Source organism: Oncorhynchus masou, chromosome 29 (assembly GCF_036934945.1).
Source record: "Oncorhynchus masou masou isolate Uvic2021 chromosome 29, UVic_Omas_1.1, whole genome shotgun sequence".
Taxonomy (NCBI): domain Eukaryota; kingdom Metazoa; phylum Chordata; class Actinopteri; order Salmoniformes; family Salmonidae; genus Oncorhynchus; species Oncorhynchus masou.
In genome coordinates, this window is record NC_088240.1 from 23,758,009 (window position 1) to 23,774,358 (window position 16,350).

Sequence of the window (16,350 nt, forward strand, 5' to 3'; positions counted from 1 at the left end):
GGGTGCCTGCTTCTCAATCAGACATGCAGCATGCAGACAAACAGAGAAACCAGCTTCAGCCCTTCCCACAGCTACTTCAGGACACATGCAGTAGGCTTACGCATACACACGTAAACACACACGTACAGTGGCAAAAAGTAGGTGAACCCTTTGGAAATACCTGGATTTCTGCATAAATTGGTCATACGATTGGATCTGATCATCTAGGTCACAACAATAAGACAGACATGGTCTGCTTAAACTGATAACACACAAACAATTATACATTTTCATGTCTTTATTGAACACACAGCATAAACATTCACAGTGCAGGGTGGAAAAAGTATGTGAACCCTTGGATTTAATAACTGGTTCACCCTCCTTTGGCAGCAACAACCTCAACCAAACGTTTTCTGTAGATGTGGATCAGATCTGCACAACGGTCAGGAGGAATTTTGGATCATTCAGATTTACAAAACGGTTTCAGTTCAGCAATATTCTTGATGTCTGTTGTGAACTGCTCTCGAGGTCATGCCACAGCATTTTAAAATCGGGTTGAGGTCAGGACTCTGACTGGGCCACCCAGAAGGTGTATTTTCGTCTGTTGAAGCCATTCTGTTGATTTACTTCTGTGTTTTGGGTCGTTGTCCTGTTGCATCACCCAACTTCTGTCGAGCTTCAATTGGTGGACAGCCTTACATTCTCCTCCAAAATGTCTTGATAAACTTGGGAATTCATTTTTCTGTCGATGATAGCAAGCTGTCCAGGACCAGAGGCAGCAAAGCAGCGCCAAACCATGATGCCCTCTGCACCATACTTTACAGTTGGGATGAGGTTCTGATGTGCCATTTTTTTCTCTCCACACATAGTGTGTGTGTTCCTTCCAAACAACTCAACTGTAGTTTCATCTGTCCACAGAATATTTTGCCAGAAGTGCTGTGGAACATCCAGGTGCACTTTTGCAAACTTCAGACGTGCAACAGTGTTTTCTTTGGACAGCAGTGGCTTCTTCTGTGGTGTCCTCCCATGAACACCATTCTTGTTTAGTGTTTTACGTATCATAGACTCGTCAACAGAGATGTTAGCATGTACCAGCATGTACCAGGGATTTCTGTAAGTCTTTAGCTGACACTCTAGGATTCTTCATAACCTCAATGAGCATTTTGCGCTGTGGTCTTGCAGTCATCTTTGCAGTACGGCCACTCCTAGGGAGAGTAGCAACAGTGCTGAACTTTCTCCATTTATAGACAAGTTGACCTACCGTGGACTGATGAACATTAAGGCTTTTAGATATACTTTTGTAACCCTTTCCAGCTTTATGTAAGTCAACAATTCTTAATCTCAGGTCTTCTGAGATCTCTTCTGTTCGAGGCATGCTTCACATCAGGCAATGTTTCTTGTGAATAGCAAACTCAAATTTTGTGAGTGTTTTTTATAGGGCAAGGCTGCTCTAACCAACATATCCAATCTCGTCTCATTGATTGGACTCCAGGTTAGCTGACTCCTGACTCCAATTAGCATTTGGAGAAGTCATTAGCCTAGGGGGTTCACGTACATTTTACAACCTACACTGTGAATGTTTAAATTATGTATTCAATTTAGACGAGAAAATATAATAATTTGTTTGTTATTAGTTTAAGCACATAATGTTTGACTATTGTTGTAACTTAGATGAAGATCAGATCAAATTTGATGACCATTTTATTCAGAAATCCAGGTAATTCCAAAGGGTTCACATACTTTCTTGCCACTGTACACACACAGATTACATTGCCTAGGCTAACTCCACTAGTGTGCCGACAAAGTGGCGACACACTGTGACAAAGACATGCTCTGTCCTCTATGATTATCTAGAGGGATCTGTAGAGGGTAGAAGCTGTTGTCTCATACACAGACACAGTCACATTCTACAGCTTTGCTGATCACAGCTTTGACATCATGCAGTGATAAGGGGGCATAAGCAGAAGTTGGCCCTAACTACTGAGACCGGGTCAGATGATGTAATGGTAAAGGTTAGGATATGGGGATAGGATCTGACCCTAGATCTGGAGCTATAAAGAGACTAGCGGTTAGAATTAGCACGGTTAGCTGTATGTACGGACCGACCTGTCAGAGGGAGAGAAGGACAGGCGGTCTTCATACACCTCTCCCTCTAACCCCAGGCTGCTCCAACTACTGCTGTTCCCATTGCTGCAAGAGACAAGACCATTGCTCAACCCTGGCAGCTAACACTGGGCACACACAAACACACAGTCTGAGGTGTTGGAAACACAAAGGTCTCCCTAAGCAAGTCTCTCTTACCTGGCAAAAACAAGTTATCCATTATTAATGTTGTCCACATAAAATGTGAGGCTTGGTCCTGAAAGAACTTTCAATCAAAGCAACAACTGATGACTGCTAATTATGTGAGATCACTGCATTCTCCACCAGGACATCCATCACAACACAACATCTATCACTGTAATTAGTCCCCATTACCAGGCTGGCTGGTACCTGCTCTGGTATGTAGAGAATGATGTGGAAATCTAAAAATAACTCCATCTATGTCAATTAGCTCATTAATGACCCAGCTAAAATAGAAGTGTCTCTTGAGCTGTGGTTTGTGAGAGTGGTATGCTGAAAGGTCGTTAAAAGTTTGAATACTTTTCAAATGGAGCCGTTCCTTTCCTGGGTTATTTTGTTGACAAATGGGAGATGGTTGGATACGTCTTTTGAAGGGAGAGAGGCTAATGAATTACACATGGATGGACTTTGTTCCTGTGGAAAGGGCCTGGGGCAGAGAAAGAGACAGGCTGCTACAGACACAACCTTTAGAAAATATTATGATACTTTCACTAGGCTGTTGGCCAAAGTAACTAGCTGATCTCCTCACACAGTCTCCTTTTCACTATCTGGGGAGAGAAGTGTACATGTGTACTGGGTCTGTAAAATAGAGATAGCAGGCTGAGACTTGGAATGTCAAGAACTGTACTCATACCCTGAGACTATAGACTGGTGAGACCATGTCACTCTCAGAGCATTACACCAGATTCACACCAACAGACCAGTGTGTGTGTGTGTCTATCAGAAAGGGAAAGCCAGTTCTCTTAAAGCTAGACATTATCCTTATGCAGTTACTCAAACAATCTCAGCAGAATTCGGAATTTAACAGCCATTTAAAATCTGTAACATTGACACAAGAAGAGACTATATTTGCTCAAATCAAAGTTAATCGTTTCATGGCAGGGGAAGGTACTAGATCCCTCAAACTCAACTCTGGACCTCAAAGCCAGTTCCATTGAGTTATCTTAATCATTCTCCTCTAACCAGGCACTGATTTAGACCTGGTTAGAGTGTAATAGCACTATTCTAGAGGTTCCCAAATGATACATTCTGCTGTCAGTGACCTAGTGACTTCATATCCTCCAGAGGCCTGCTAACGTCAGCCTGACAGGCAACATGGAGGAATCTGTCTTGTACCGATCTCAACTCAGTCTCACAGGATCAAAACAGCTAATCACTAAATCACCACAGCCACCTTAAAAAAAACATGGGAAACACCATTTGACTTCTCAACTGAAAAAATACATCTATTTCTCATTGGCAGTGGAGCCAAAACGGTGATGACTGACTTGCATTCATTAGTTTCAGCATTCATTTAAGTCTAGGCTGAATGCCACAACCATAGTCGAAAGCTCTACTACTCATATCAATCCATCTGTGGACATTGAACATGGGTTAGAGTCATTCGCTGGTGAGAGAGAGACAACGGTGCTCAAAGACAATAGAGAAGTGTTTCAAGAGGTGAATCATTAGTCAGCTCATCTAGACTAGAGACATTTAATTTAGCCTTCAGAGAAACTAAAAGAATAGAGCAGAATAGTTTGAGACTACATGATGTTTGGTGTGTTTTCTACCTGTCGCTGAGGTGCAGGAAGCTGCTGGTCTCGTCAGGGTGTTCGTCCTCGAAGCTGAGGCGGGACCAGCTGCCCAGGCTGTCATCTCCCACACTCAGACTGAGCTGCTGGGACACAGAGGACTCTGTGGCCTCCCTGCCTGGGAAACTACCACAGGGACAGGGGAGGGAACCAGACACATTAATAAATCAGTTTTATACACAGAAATACAAATTCGTAACAGTATCAACATAGGGACTCAGAGAATAGTTAGTTATCAAGATGGTGAACCCCTTCTTGGCTCCTTTACTATGTTTGTGTAATCTGGTCAAATACGGAAATAAAAAATGTTTGGACTCAGTCTACAATGAATTGCCCAATATGGTGCGTCACAAGAACTTGCCTTACCCATTACTAACCATTGCAGTTAACCCATATGGAAACCCATGTGAACAGTCATGTAAAGTTACAGGAATTGTCTCCGCATGTGGTTGTACTCTGCAACATTAGCGCTGGTCACAGAGTGGTGGTGTTGGGTCTTAAACTGTGAAAAAGGAGAGCCACACACTCTAGGAGCTCAGATGCAATCATTTAACCTAATAACCAACGTTGACAGACAATCTGTCTTCATCAGGGCATAATGACAAACACTGCGTGTCACTAGTTTATATAGTGTCAAAGGAAACACACAGGTGTCTGTAATCATGGATAGATTTGGCTTGATTCCATTGGTTGATTTGTAGATAAATAGAACATATAAAATGCATGAATGAATAACATACGATCATAGATACAATTGGGCTACATAGGCCTATAAATATTTACAATGGAGAGTAGAATCACAGGAATCACAAGAATGGCTTCAGATCAAAGTCTACATTGAGACTGAAGGGAGCAAGGGTCTGTAAATTAAAGATCCAGACAGCCTCTCGTTTAACAATACATTGTCAAGGTCACCCCCTCATTACCCGGGTGATGTGTTCGATGCTGAAATAACGAAGGTTTGCTTCCAAAAAGTGGGCCGCAACAGGGTACGTCGAGTTTTTGCACCTAATGGAGCTACGATGCACAGAGGTTCATACATTTAATTCGTGCTTCGTTTTACCCAAATCATGTTTACCACAAGGACACGTACAGTGGCAACAAAAAGTATGTGACCCTTTAGAATGACCTGGATTTCTGCATGAATTAGTCATAAAATTTGTTCTGATCTTCATCTAAGTCACAACAAAAGACAAAAACAGACTGCTTAAACTAATAACACACAAACAATTATACGTTTTCATGTCTTTATTGAACACACGGTATAAACATTCACAGTGCAGGGTGGGAAAAGTATGTGATTGGATTTAATAACTGGCTCACCCTCCTTTGGCAGCAATAACCAAATGTTTTCTGTAATTGTGGATCAGATCTGCACAACGGTCAGGAGGAATTTTGGACCATTCCTCTTTACAAAACGGTTTCAGTTCAGAAATATTCTTAGGATGTCTGGTGTGAACCGCTCGAGGTCATGCCACAGCATTTTAAAATCGGGTTGAGGTCAGGACACTGACTGGGCCACAGAAGGCAGAAGGCGGTTGAGGTTCTGATGTTGGTGTGCTGTGCCATTTTTTTCTCTCCACACATAGTGTGTGTGTTCCTTCCAAACAACTCAACTGTAGTTTCATCTGTCCACAGAATATTTTGCCAGAAGTGCTGTGGAACATCCAGGTGCACTTTTGCAAACTTCAGACGTGCAACAGTGTTTTCTTTGGACAGCAGTGGCTTCTTCTGTGGTGTCCTCCCATGAACACCATTCTTGTTTAGTGTTTTACGTATCATAGACTCGTCAACAGAGATGTTAGCATGTACCAGCATGTACCAGGGATTTCTGTAAGTCTTTAGCTGACACTCTAGGATTCTTCATAACCTCAATGAGCATTTTGCGCTGTGGTCTTGCAGTCATCTTTGCAGTACGGCCACTCCTAGGGAGAGTAGCAACAGTGCTGAACTTTCTCCATTTATAGACAAGTTGACCTACCGTGGACTGATGAACATTAAGGCTTTTAGATATACTTTTGTAACCCTTTCCAGCTTTATGTAAGTCAACCATTCTTAATCTCAGGTCTTCTGAGATCTCTTCTGTTCGAGGCAAGGTTCACATCATCATCTTCTGCACATCTATCACTCCAGTGTTAATGCTAAATTGTAATTATTTCACCACTATGGCCTATTTATTGCCTTTACCTCCCTAATCTTACTACATTTACACACTGTATATAGTTTTCTATATTGTGTTATTGACTGTACGTTTGTTTATGTGTAACTCTGTTGTTCTTATCGCACTGCTTTGCTTTATCTTGGCCAGGTCGCAGTTGTAAATGAGAACTTGTTCTCAACTGGCCTACCTGGTTAAATTAAGGTGAAATAAACAAACAAACTCAAACTCAAACTCAAATTGTGAGTGTTTTTATAGGGCAGGGCAACTCCAACCAACATCTCCAATCCGTCTCATTGATTGGACTCCAGGTCTTTTTTTTACCCCCAAGCCATAAGACTCCTGAACATGTAACCAAATGGTTACCCGGACTATTTGTATTGTGTTCCCCCCCACCAACCCCTCTTTTACGCTGCTGCTACTCTCCGTTTATTATATATGCATAGTCACTTTAACTATACTTTAATGTACATACTACCTCAATTGGGCCGACCAACCAGTGCTCCCGCAGTGGCTAACCGGGCTATCTGCATTGTGTCCCACCCACCAATCCCTCTTTAAGCTACTGCTACTCTCTGCTCATCATATATGCATAGTCACTTTAACTATACATTCATGTACATACCTACCTCAATCAGCCTGACTAACCGGTGTCTGTATGTAGCCTCGCTACTGTTATAGCCTTGCTACTGTATATAGCCTGTCTTTTTACTGTTGTTTTTATTTCTTTACTTACCTATTGTTCACCTAACACCTTTTTTTGCACTATTGGTTAGAGCCTGTAAGTAAGCATTTCACTGTAATACACCTGTTGTATTCAGCGCACATGACAAATAAACTTTGATTTGATGTTAGCTGACTCCTGACTTCAATTAGCATTTGGAGAAGTCATTAGCCTAGGGGTTCACATACGTTTTACAACCTACACTGTGAATGTTTAAATTGTATATTCAATAGAAGAATAAAAGAAGAATACAATAATGTTTGTTATTAGTTTAAACACCGTGTTTGTCTATTGTTGTGACTAAGCTGAAGATCAGATCAAATTGTATGACTAATTTATGCAGAAATCCAGGTAATTCCAAAGGGTTCACATACTTTTTCTTGCCACTGTATAAGATAAATAACTGCCTTAGTGGAGCATGTGATAACGCCTTTGGTATGGATCGGTTTCCCTGTTTGAGGGTGTTTGAAGGATCTACATTTGTAAGTGCCTTTGCATTGAGCACAGCCATTACACTTGTAGTTTCCATCCAGGAGAGGCGTAAATATACCTTGTGCAGGGGTATTGTGGAAAATCAGAGTGTACCAATTGGTCTCTGAGATTTCTGTCCCGCGATAATACGATCAAGGGAGGGTCTGAAAATACATTACCGATACGGTCATCGGATCTTAGAATGTGCCAACGTTTGAATGATTCCCTTCATTTGTTCAGAACACTTTGAATAGCAGATAGTAAGAACACAATAATGCTTCTTTTTGCGAGACTGTCCTTGAGAGATCGCCTCGATTTGTTTTGGATTTTTCTCAATGACAGTAATAATCAGACAATTTTTGTACTCCTTCTCCTTGAATTTTCTTTGCATCTCAGTCATATTTCTGTCGAAATCTGATCGTTTTTCGCAAATTCTTTTGATTGGACAGAATTGGCTGTAGGGCAAACTGTTTTTCAAGGGAAGCGGGTGACAGCTATCAACCCTGTTAGGATCAGTAGGTTTACTGTAAAGATCAGTGTATAGAATATTATCCTCACACAAGATCAGAAGATCAAGAAACTGATTTGACGTGTCTCAGATTGGATAATAAATCTCAGGTGCTCAGAACAAGAGTTAGTAAAAGCATGGAACACCTGGAGCTGTTTAGCATCACCCCTCCATAGAACAAAAATATCATCAGTGTACCGTTTCCACATAATAATGTTAGGCAAGAAAACATTTTTGAGAAGATTGAGAATTGACTGTTTCTCCACGTAGCCCACATACACATTAGCATAGTTAGGAGCCACAGGGGATCCCATAGCAGTACCCTTCGTCTGAATAAACAAATCATTTAGAAACATGAAGTAGTTGTGTGTGAGTACTATTTCAGCCAATGTTATAATGCATGCACCGGAAGGTAGTTATGTTCCATGGTTTCAATACTGGTGTTGTCACAGTGTACCTGAGGTTGGTGGTCTGGCGTGTGTTGGATAGTGCTGATGTCATGATCTCGGCGGTCAGGCTCTCGGCGAAGCTGTACCCGTCGTGTCCGATCCCACTGTCGGCGTTCAGGCTGGTGTTGCTCAGCTCGCGCCTGGCCCCCTCCATCGCCGTAGTGACCATCTCCTCTGCGAACACGGCCCTGCGGTCCAGATTGATGTGGATCTCAGGGATCTCCAGGCCGCACACCCCCACATCCCCTTCCAGCCTCCTCCTCTGGCCTGCTCCTCCCCCGAGGAGGTGCTGCCTGTTGGGCCGTGAGCAGAACAGACACTCCCTGACCTGGAATAACAAACAACATGCATACTCAAAGACTGTACCAAAAACTAAAAAAAATGGTGGGTGCTAGATCCTCATAAGTAATCCATAGAAAAAAGAGACTTCCTGACCTGGCAGTATGGGCAGGTTGTTTCCCCTAGTGCAGAGCCCACTGCTCGCCTCTCAGAGTGGAGGTGTCTGTATGAACCCTGCATGGCTGGGTTTCCTGCCGAGGCCAGGCCCATCTCCAACGTGTCGTCCACTATGTTCCTGGCATAGTGTTCCAGGACCTGCAGAGACAAACACTGGGAATTAGAGCAAGCTGATGTGATGCTACAATGAATCAGACTTCTTCATTCAATGTCTCCATGTTAACAGTATCTTTCCCTACTAAAATATAAATATTAAATAAACCAAACTAACCTCCATGACTCCACTGCTGTAGCCACCGTCGTACAGGCTGCCTGTGCTATGGTACTGCCTGCTATTCCCCTCCTTGTACAGCAGAGGGCATGAGAAGGAGTTCCTGATCAGGTGCTCTGCCATGTCCTCCAGCTTGGACTTCTTATACAGACAAGAGTCAGTCCGGGACTTGGGTAGTCGGACTGACGGCACACAGAGCTTGCGTGTGACGTCACAGGTGATGTTGCACGCCAACGACTCTGCGAAGTTCACCAGCTCCATGTACTCCCTCTGGCTCCCATCATCAACGTCTCTGGAAGGAGATCCCACTCTCCCTGCTTCATCCCTGGGTACGAATGGCTCGGCATTGGGTCCCCTGCAGCCATTCTGCTGGAGCCTCCTGGAGGAGTGGTGCCTGGAGCGTCTCTTCTTCATGTTGCGGGCAGCATGGGCCAGGCCCAGTTTGATGGAGCGGTAGGCCAGACGGCTGGCATACTGATCCAGGACCAGCTCCCTGCTGCCTCCCTCTTTCTTTAGCACCCTGATGAGGTAGCCAGCGTACTCATCTGTCACACTCTCACAGCTGGGGTAGTCAGAGGATAGGCCAGAGCTGGGCGTAGAGGTGGATGGGTGGAGGACAGACGAGAGGAGGTCACTGGACCACAGTTCAGCAAGACGACCCACCCTGCAGTCCCTGCTGTGTTCACTGGGCTGGGGTTGGTGGTGGTGAGGGCATTCCCCCGACTGCTCCTGGCTGCCTTGTGTGAGCGCACTGTGGCGACACTGTCCTGACCACATTATCCTCTTCACGTCGCTGATCACCTCTCCCGCCACCTCGCCAGCGTATATCCACAGTGTGTTCAGGGTCTGCGCTGAGAACTGGGCCATGCTGTCTCTCCTCTCCTCCCTGCCCTCCACCGTCCTTCTACCTCCATCCTCCACTCCTCCCAGGGTGTCTATCTCTGTCGCCATGGAGACGATGTGGCACGCCAGGCGCTCTGCGTAATGGAGGGCTCCCTTGTCGGCCATCTTGTGTCCTCCATCCAAGAAGTTGAGCTCTGGCTGCATGCGGCTTCCTGTCTCAGTTACAGAGTTAACCCCTTCTACTCCACCCTCTTCTTCCTCCTCCTCCTCCTCCTCCTCCTCGTTCCCGTCTGCCTCCTCAGACAGAGACCTCATCAGTTTGAGCATGAAGTCAGCCTTGTCTGTCTCAGAGGTGGATTCTTTGGGTTCGGGCCCTGGCTGGTAGTGTGGCGTGGGAGGAGGGGTGGCGGTGGAGAACTCCTTGGCCAGCTTCTCTTTTAGCTTCTTGGAGAACTGCTTGATCTGTTTCTCCTGGGACACCTCGCTGGGCTGCTGGGGGGTCGAGGGGGGTGTCCCAGGGGTCCTGTTGGACTTGTGACCAGGACTGGGAACCATCTCTTCGCAGGTGGTCATCTTCCTGCCTCCCCAGCCTCCAATCTCCAAACCTGGCACCTCTAGAGTGTTCATTACAGGCAGGGTCTCAGCAACTGCTCTGCTGGTCTTGGAGCCTGACTCAGAGTTCACTCCTCCTGGGGTCTGAAAGTGAGGGTGGAGAGAGTAGAGGGAGGTCTGGTCAGTGACACTACCCTCCTGTCCGGATGGAGGTCCACGACCCACTATGGTCTTAGAAAGGAAGTCAGCACAGTCCTCCACCTTCTTCTTCATCTTCGTGGCAGTCATCAGTTCACATGCTTCACTCACTATCATATCCACCATGTTGCCAGAGAAGCGGGTCTTTGACAGCAGGTCAGTTTGTGTGGCAGCAGTAGCATCAGAGGAGGTTGTGGTTACCACTCTGTTCTCTGAGCTGCAGCTCCTCTTGGGGCTGGTCTGAGCCAGGCTGGTCTTACACTGGCAGATCTCCTCTGAGTCGTGGAGGTGGGAGATGGCCTGGCCTGCCTGGGGAACCGGTACACAGCTGGCCATTCCAGACACACAGAACAGCGCCTTCTTCACCGTACAGCCATCTTCGTCTGTATGACCTTGGCCTTCCTTGGCTGGGTTAACGTGGAAAGCCTGGTGGCCTGCGGCGGTACTGCAGGGGGTGTGTGTGTCGACAGCACTGACGTAGCAGATGTTGTTCACAGAGACACTGATGGCTGCCTGAGTACTGAAGGCAACATCAGCCTGGGACAGTTCTATGAAGGCCTCCTGGAGGACAGACTCTGAGAGGTCCGAGGCATAGGAAGACACCACTTCCTCATCGTCGTCCTCCCCCACCCCGAAGGACCAATCGCTGGGGGTGAGGGGGGTGGAGGGATGGGAGAACTGACACACTTCCATCATCCCCTCAAACACCAGCTCCTCTGCCAGGTCAGCGGCAAACTGCGTCACCGTGCTGTTGAACATCTGCTTCTTCACCATCAGGAAGTCTTTCAGAGCCCCTGACACCGCCTCTCCCACCAGGAACCCAGCCAGTCCGTTGATGGCCCGTTCCTTCAGGACGTAGGCGTGGCGCATGCCGATTTCCTGGAAGGCCATCTGGAAGACAGACGAGGTGAGTCTGGCGGCCAGGTGGCAGAGTGTGGTGGTGCAGGAGGACATTCCCTTCTGCAGGTCTCTCAGAGCGCTGCCCAGACTCATCTCTACCAAGTCTGTAGCGAACCTCTGGATGCCGTCCTTCAGAGACTGGGGCTTCTGCTGCAGCTTGGAGACAGTCACCGTCTCCTGGATCTCAGACAGCTTCATGATGTGTCCAGACTGGTTCTGGAACTCCTTGTGACAGACACAGCTCAGGTTCTTGTTGTCGTTGAGGTCCACGGGAGACTGATATCCACACACAGAGCCCAGGATCTCCTTGGACAAACTGCTGGCAAAGTCTGAGTAGGTTTTGTAGAGGGTACAAAGGTCCTTGGGTTTCCGTAGCTCTGACACGTCTCCTACCTCTCCCTCGGTCTTCCAGAAGAAATCCAGAGCTCCTCCGTCTCCCAAAGGGCTGAAGGCTGAGGAGCTGACAGGGCTGAAGAGAAGACCTCCACTCTCCTCACAGGAGGTCCGGGCCGGCCGGGGGGAGTCAGGGGATCCGAAGGGAGAGCCAGGGGGAAGGGGGCTTCTGAGCGGGGTGGGTTTCTTCACATTGGCCGGTAGGGTGCGCTGGTCGAACCGATGGGGGTTCATAGTGGAACAGCTTCGGGACACTTTCTTGGACCCCGACTTGCCAGTACTAGCCTCAGAGTACTTCCTCTTCTGGTCTAGGCCAGTGGGAGAAATGGAAGATGTCGGGTCTAGAGGCAGAGTGAGTGTACAGCTCTCTGAGCTCAGTTCGTCTAGATCATCAAACTGGTCAAAGCTGTCGAAGAACTCGCTGACCTCAGAGTCAGAGTCCTCCACCCTGTCTGTTGGTCCCCCGGGGATCTGAGGGATGTCCAGCGTCGCTTTGAGACTCTTCTGGTAACCAACCTCATCTAGAAAGATGATTGGACTAGGGCTTGAGCCATCCGATTCCTCTGATTCGCTGACAGGTCGTGTGGGGGAGGGAAGCTGGGCTCTTGGGCTGTAGAGGGTCCACTGGGACTCTGCTCCTCTGGAGTGCTGTACGGTAATGGACACCTCTGGGGGAGACCTGCGATTAGTTAAGGACTTCCTGGGGGCAGAGCTGATTATGATCCTGGAACCTGATAGATCCTTGCTTCTCTTGTGGGCGGGGACAGTCTGGGAGGCCACATCACGCTGGTTTCCATGGAGATAAGAGCCATTGGCTAGGGAAAGAGACAAGAGGGATAGAGAGCAGTGGTAAACGAGGATGTCTTAATTTAAAAAACACTTCAGATTATGCAACAGTAAATGAACACATCAAGCTCTATTGAACATCCCGCTACATAGTTGTGATGAACCTACAGTTGTCGTCTTCCTCCTCCAGGTGTTCCAGAGCGGTGACAAAGTCGTCTTCGATGGACGACACAGACTGGTTGGTGTTATCGTCCTCGGGCTGGCAGGACTCAGCCGTGCCCTTGTGGAGGGCCTGGAGCTCCAAGGCATAGCGGACCCCCGCAGCGTAACGCCCCAGAAGGCCCACCAACACACCAACAATGGCCTGGCTGGGGCTGGGTCTCAGAACACACACCGCCTTCAGCCAGCACTGCTGCTGTGGAAGGAGAGAGAAAAGACGCAGTTTGCTGGCTGCCTTGTTGATTCTTACTGCAAAGGGACAATCAGCTCTTTGAACACTTGCCACTGGTAAACAGAGTCTGCAGACTGTCAGTGCCTGCCATGTCCGTGAGTGCATCAGACCAAAGCGTTCTAATCATATGAGTGTTTCTGGATATGTAAACTCACAGGAATTCTCACAGGTGTTTTCTATTCTTCTGTATGTGTCTTACAGAGAGAGGGGCTCTACTGGGACAGCCCTGTTATGTCTGCATGTCTGATTGTGGTCTGATGTGTTGTATATGCAGAATATAACACTCTGCACCACTTCTATCTTGGCCACCGTGGGCAGAGGGGCTGAGTTTTAGTTATATGCCTTTCTGTTTATCTGCCTGTCACACACACTGTAACCACATATATGTCTGCATGTCTGTCAGTCACAAACAATGTAACCACAAAGCTGCAGAGACAGACTGAACACTAGCAGACACAAGGCAAGACAACATGGCAATCACTGGTGAGAAAACAAGCAGCCACACTATCCCATCTGTACACCTGGTTCAGGTCAACAGGGTGAAAACACAGAATCTCTCAGACCTTTGCACACAGCCTAAGAAAGGTCCAATGAATCAGCTTGGAAACTACAGTACCAGTCAAAAATGTTGACACCTACTCAAGGGTTTGTCTTTATTTTTACTATTTTCTACATTGTAGAATAATAGTGAAGACATCAACACTATGAAATAATACATGGAATCATGTAGTACCCAAAAAAAGTGTTAAACAAATCAAAATCAATTTAATTTTTTTAGATTCTTCAAAGTAGCCACCCTTTGGCTTGATGACAGCTTTGCATATTCTTGGCATTCTCTCAACCAGCTTCATGAGGTAGTCACCTGGAATGCATTTCAATTAACAGGTGTGCTTTGTTAAAAGTTCACTTGAGGAATTTCTTTCCTTCTTAATGCATTTGAGCCAATCAGTTGTGTTGTGACAAGGTAGGGGTGGCATACAGAACATAGCACTATTTGGTAAAAGACCAAGTCCATATTATGGCAAGAACAGCTCAAATAAGCAAAGAAAAACGACAGCCCATCATTACTTTTTTGGATAGTGGGCAGCATTTTCACTTTTGGATGAATAGCATGCCCAGAGTGAACTGCCTCCTACTCTGTCCCAACTGCTAATATATGCATATTGTTATTAGTTTTCGATAGAAAACACTCTGAAGTTTCTAAAACTGTTTGAATGATGTCTGTGAGTATAACAGAACTCATATAGCAGGTGAAAACCTGAGAAAAATCCAACCAGGAAGTGGGAAATCTGAGGTTTGTAGTTTTTCAAAGCTTGGCCGACCGAATACAGTGTCTATGGAGTCAAGTTGCACTTCCTACGGCTTCCACTAGATGTCAACCGTCTTTAGAAACTTGAATGAGGATTCTACTATAAAGGAGGGGCTCATGAGACCTGTTTGAGTCAGTGGTCTGGCAGAGTGTCTCAGGCTCGTGACTCGCGCTCCCGACAGGGTTAGCTCTTGTTCCAGTGCTTTTCTTCCGACATAGGAATTCTCCGGTTGGAACATTATTGATGTTTTATGTTAAAAACATCCTAAAGATTGATTCCATACATCATTTGACTTGTTTCTAAGACCTGTAATGGAACTTTTCGAGTTTTTGTGTGGACGAAGATGGATTACTGGGCTGAACACGCTAACAACAAGTGGCTATTTGGACATAAATGATGGACTTTATGGAACAAATCATTCATTTATTGTCGAACTGGGATTCCTGGCAGAGCCTTCTGATAAAGATCAAAGGTAAGTGAATATTTATAGTGTTATTTCTAACTTCTGTTGACTCCAAAATGGCAGATATTTCTCTGGCGGGATTGCGTTCTGAGCGCCGTTCTCAGATTATGCTTTTTCCGTTAAAAAAAATTAAAATCTGATACCGCAGTTGCATTAAGGAGAAGTCTATCTTTAATTCTGTGAATAACACTTGTATCTTTTATCAATGTTTATTATGAGTATTTCTGCAAAATCACCAGAATCAAAACATTACTGCACGAAAAGCTCCAATGTAAACTGATATTTTTGGATATAAATATGCATATTATTGAACAAAACATACATGTATTGTGTAACATGATGTCCTATGAGTGTCATCTGATGAAGATCAAAGGTTAGTGATTCATTTTATCTATATTTCTGCTATACTCCTATCTTTGGCTGGAAAAATGGCTGTGTTTAAAAAATAAAATGTTTTGCTTTCGCTGTAAAGCATTTTTTAAATCGAACACGATGGGTAGATTAACAAGAAGTTTATCCTTCATTTGCTGTATTGGACTTGTTAATGTGTGAAAGTTACATATTTCTAAAAACTATATTTTCAGCGGAACGTTGTCAAGGGGTTCCGCTAGCGGAACGCCTGCGCTAGAAAGGTTAAGACATGAAGGTCAGTCAACACGGAAAATGTCAAGAACTTTTAAAGTTTCTTCAAGTGCAGTTGCAAAAACCATCAAGAGCTATGATGAAACCACCACAGCAAAGGAAAACCCAGAGTTACCTCTGCTGCAGAGGATAAGTTCAGTAGAGTTAACTGAACCTCAGATTGCAGCCCAAATAAATGCTTCACAGAGTTCAAGTAACAGACACATCTCAACAACTGTTCAGAGGAGACTCCATGAATCAGGTCTTCATGACCAAATTGCAAAGAAATCACTACTAAAAGGACACCAATAAGAAGAGACTTGCTTGGGCCAAGAAACATGAAAAATGGACATTAGACTGGTGGAAATCTGTCCTTTGGTCTGATGAGTCCAAATTTGAGATTTTTGGTTCCAACCACCGTGTCTTTGTGAGATTCAGAGTAGGTGAAGGGATGATCTCTACATGTGTGGTTCCCACCATGAAGCATGGAGGTGGTGTGATGGTGCTTTGCTGGTGACACTGATTTATTTAGAATTCAAGGTACACTTAACCAGCATGGAGAGAGCTGAGACCACAGCATTCTGCAGAGATACACCATCCCATCTGATTTGCGCTTAGTGGGACGATCATTTGTTTTTTAACAGGACAATGACCCAACACACACCTACAGGCTGTCTAAGTGCAATTTGACCAAGAAGGAGAGTGATGGAGTACTGCATCAGATTACCTGGCCTCTACAATCACCAGACCTCAACCCAATTGAGATGTTTTGGGATGAGTTAGACCGCAGAGTGAAGGAAAAGCAGCCAAGAAGTGTTCAGCATATGTGGGAACTCCTTCAAGACTGTTGGAAAACTATTCCTCAAGAAGCTGGTAGAGAGAACGCCAAGAGTGTGCAAA

At 45.6% G+C, this 16,350-nt stretch overlaps 1 protein-coding gene across 4 annotated transcripts in view; it reads right to left on the reverse strand.

The window, feature by feature from the left end:
• akap11 (A kinase (PRKA) anchor protein 11) overlaps window positions 1–16,350 on the reverse strand; it is a 31,265-nt gene that overhangs the window by 7,344 nt on the left and 7,571 nt on the right. For 2 of the 4 annotated variants that reach the window (XM_064944326.1, XM_064944327.1), the window contains exons 6-11: window positions 12,774–13,020; window positions 8,934–12,634; window positions 8,642–8,800; window positions 8,215–8,534; window positions 3,876–4,022; window positions 2,086–2,169 (exon numbers count right to left, since the gene is read on the reverse strand). In XM_064944326.1, coding sequence (XP_064800398.1) covers window positions 2,086–2,169; window positions 3,876–4,022; window positions 8,215–8,534; window positions 8,642–8,800; window positions 8,934–12,634; window positions 12,774–13,020 — 4,658 coding nt within the window. The remainder of the gene's footprint in view (window positions 1–2,085; window positions 2,170–3,875; window positions 4,023–8,214; window positions 8,535–8,641; window positions 8,801–8,933; window positions 12,635–12,773; window positions 13,021–16,350) is intronic. The other 2 variants (XM_064944328.1, XM_064944329.1) reach the window with 2 other exon arrangements.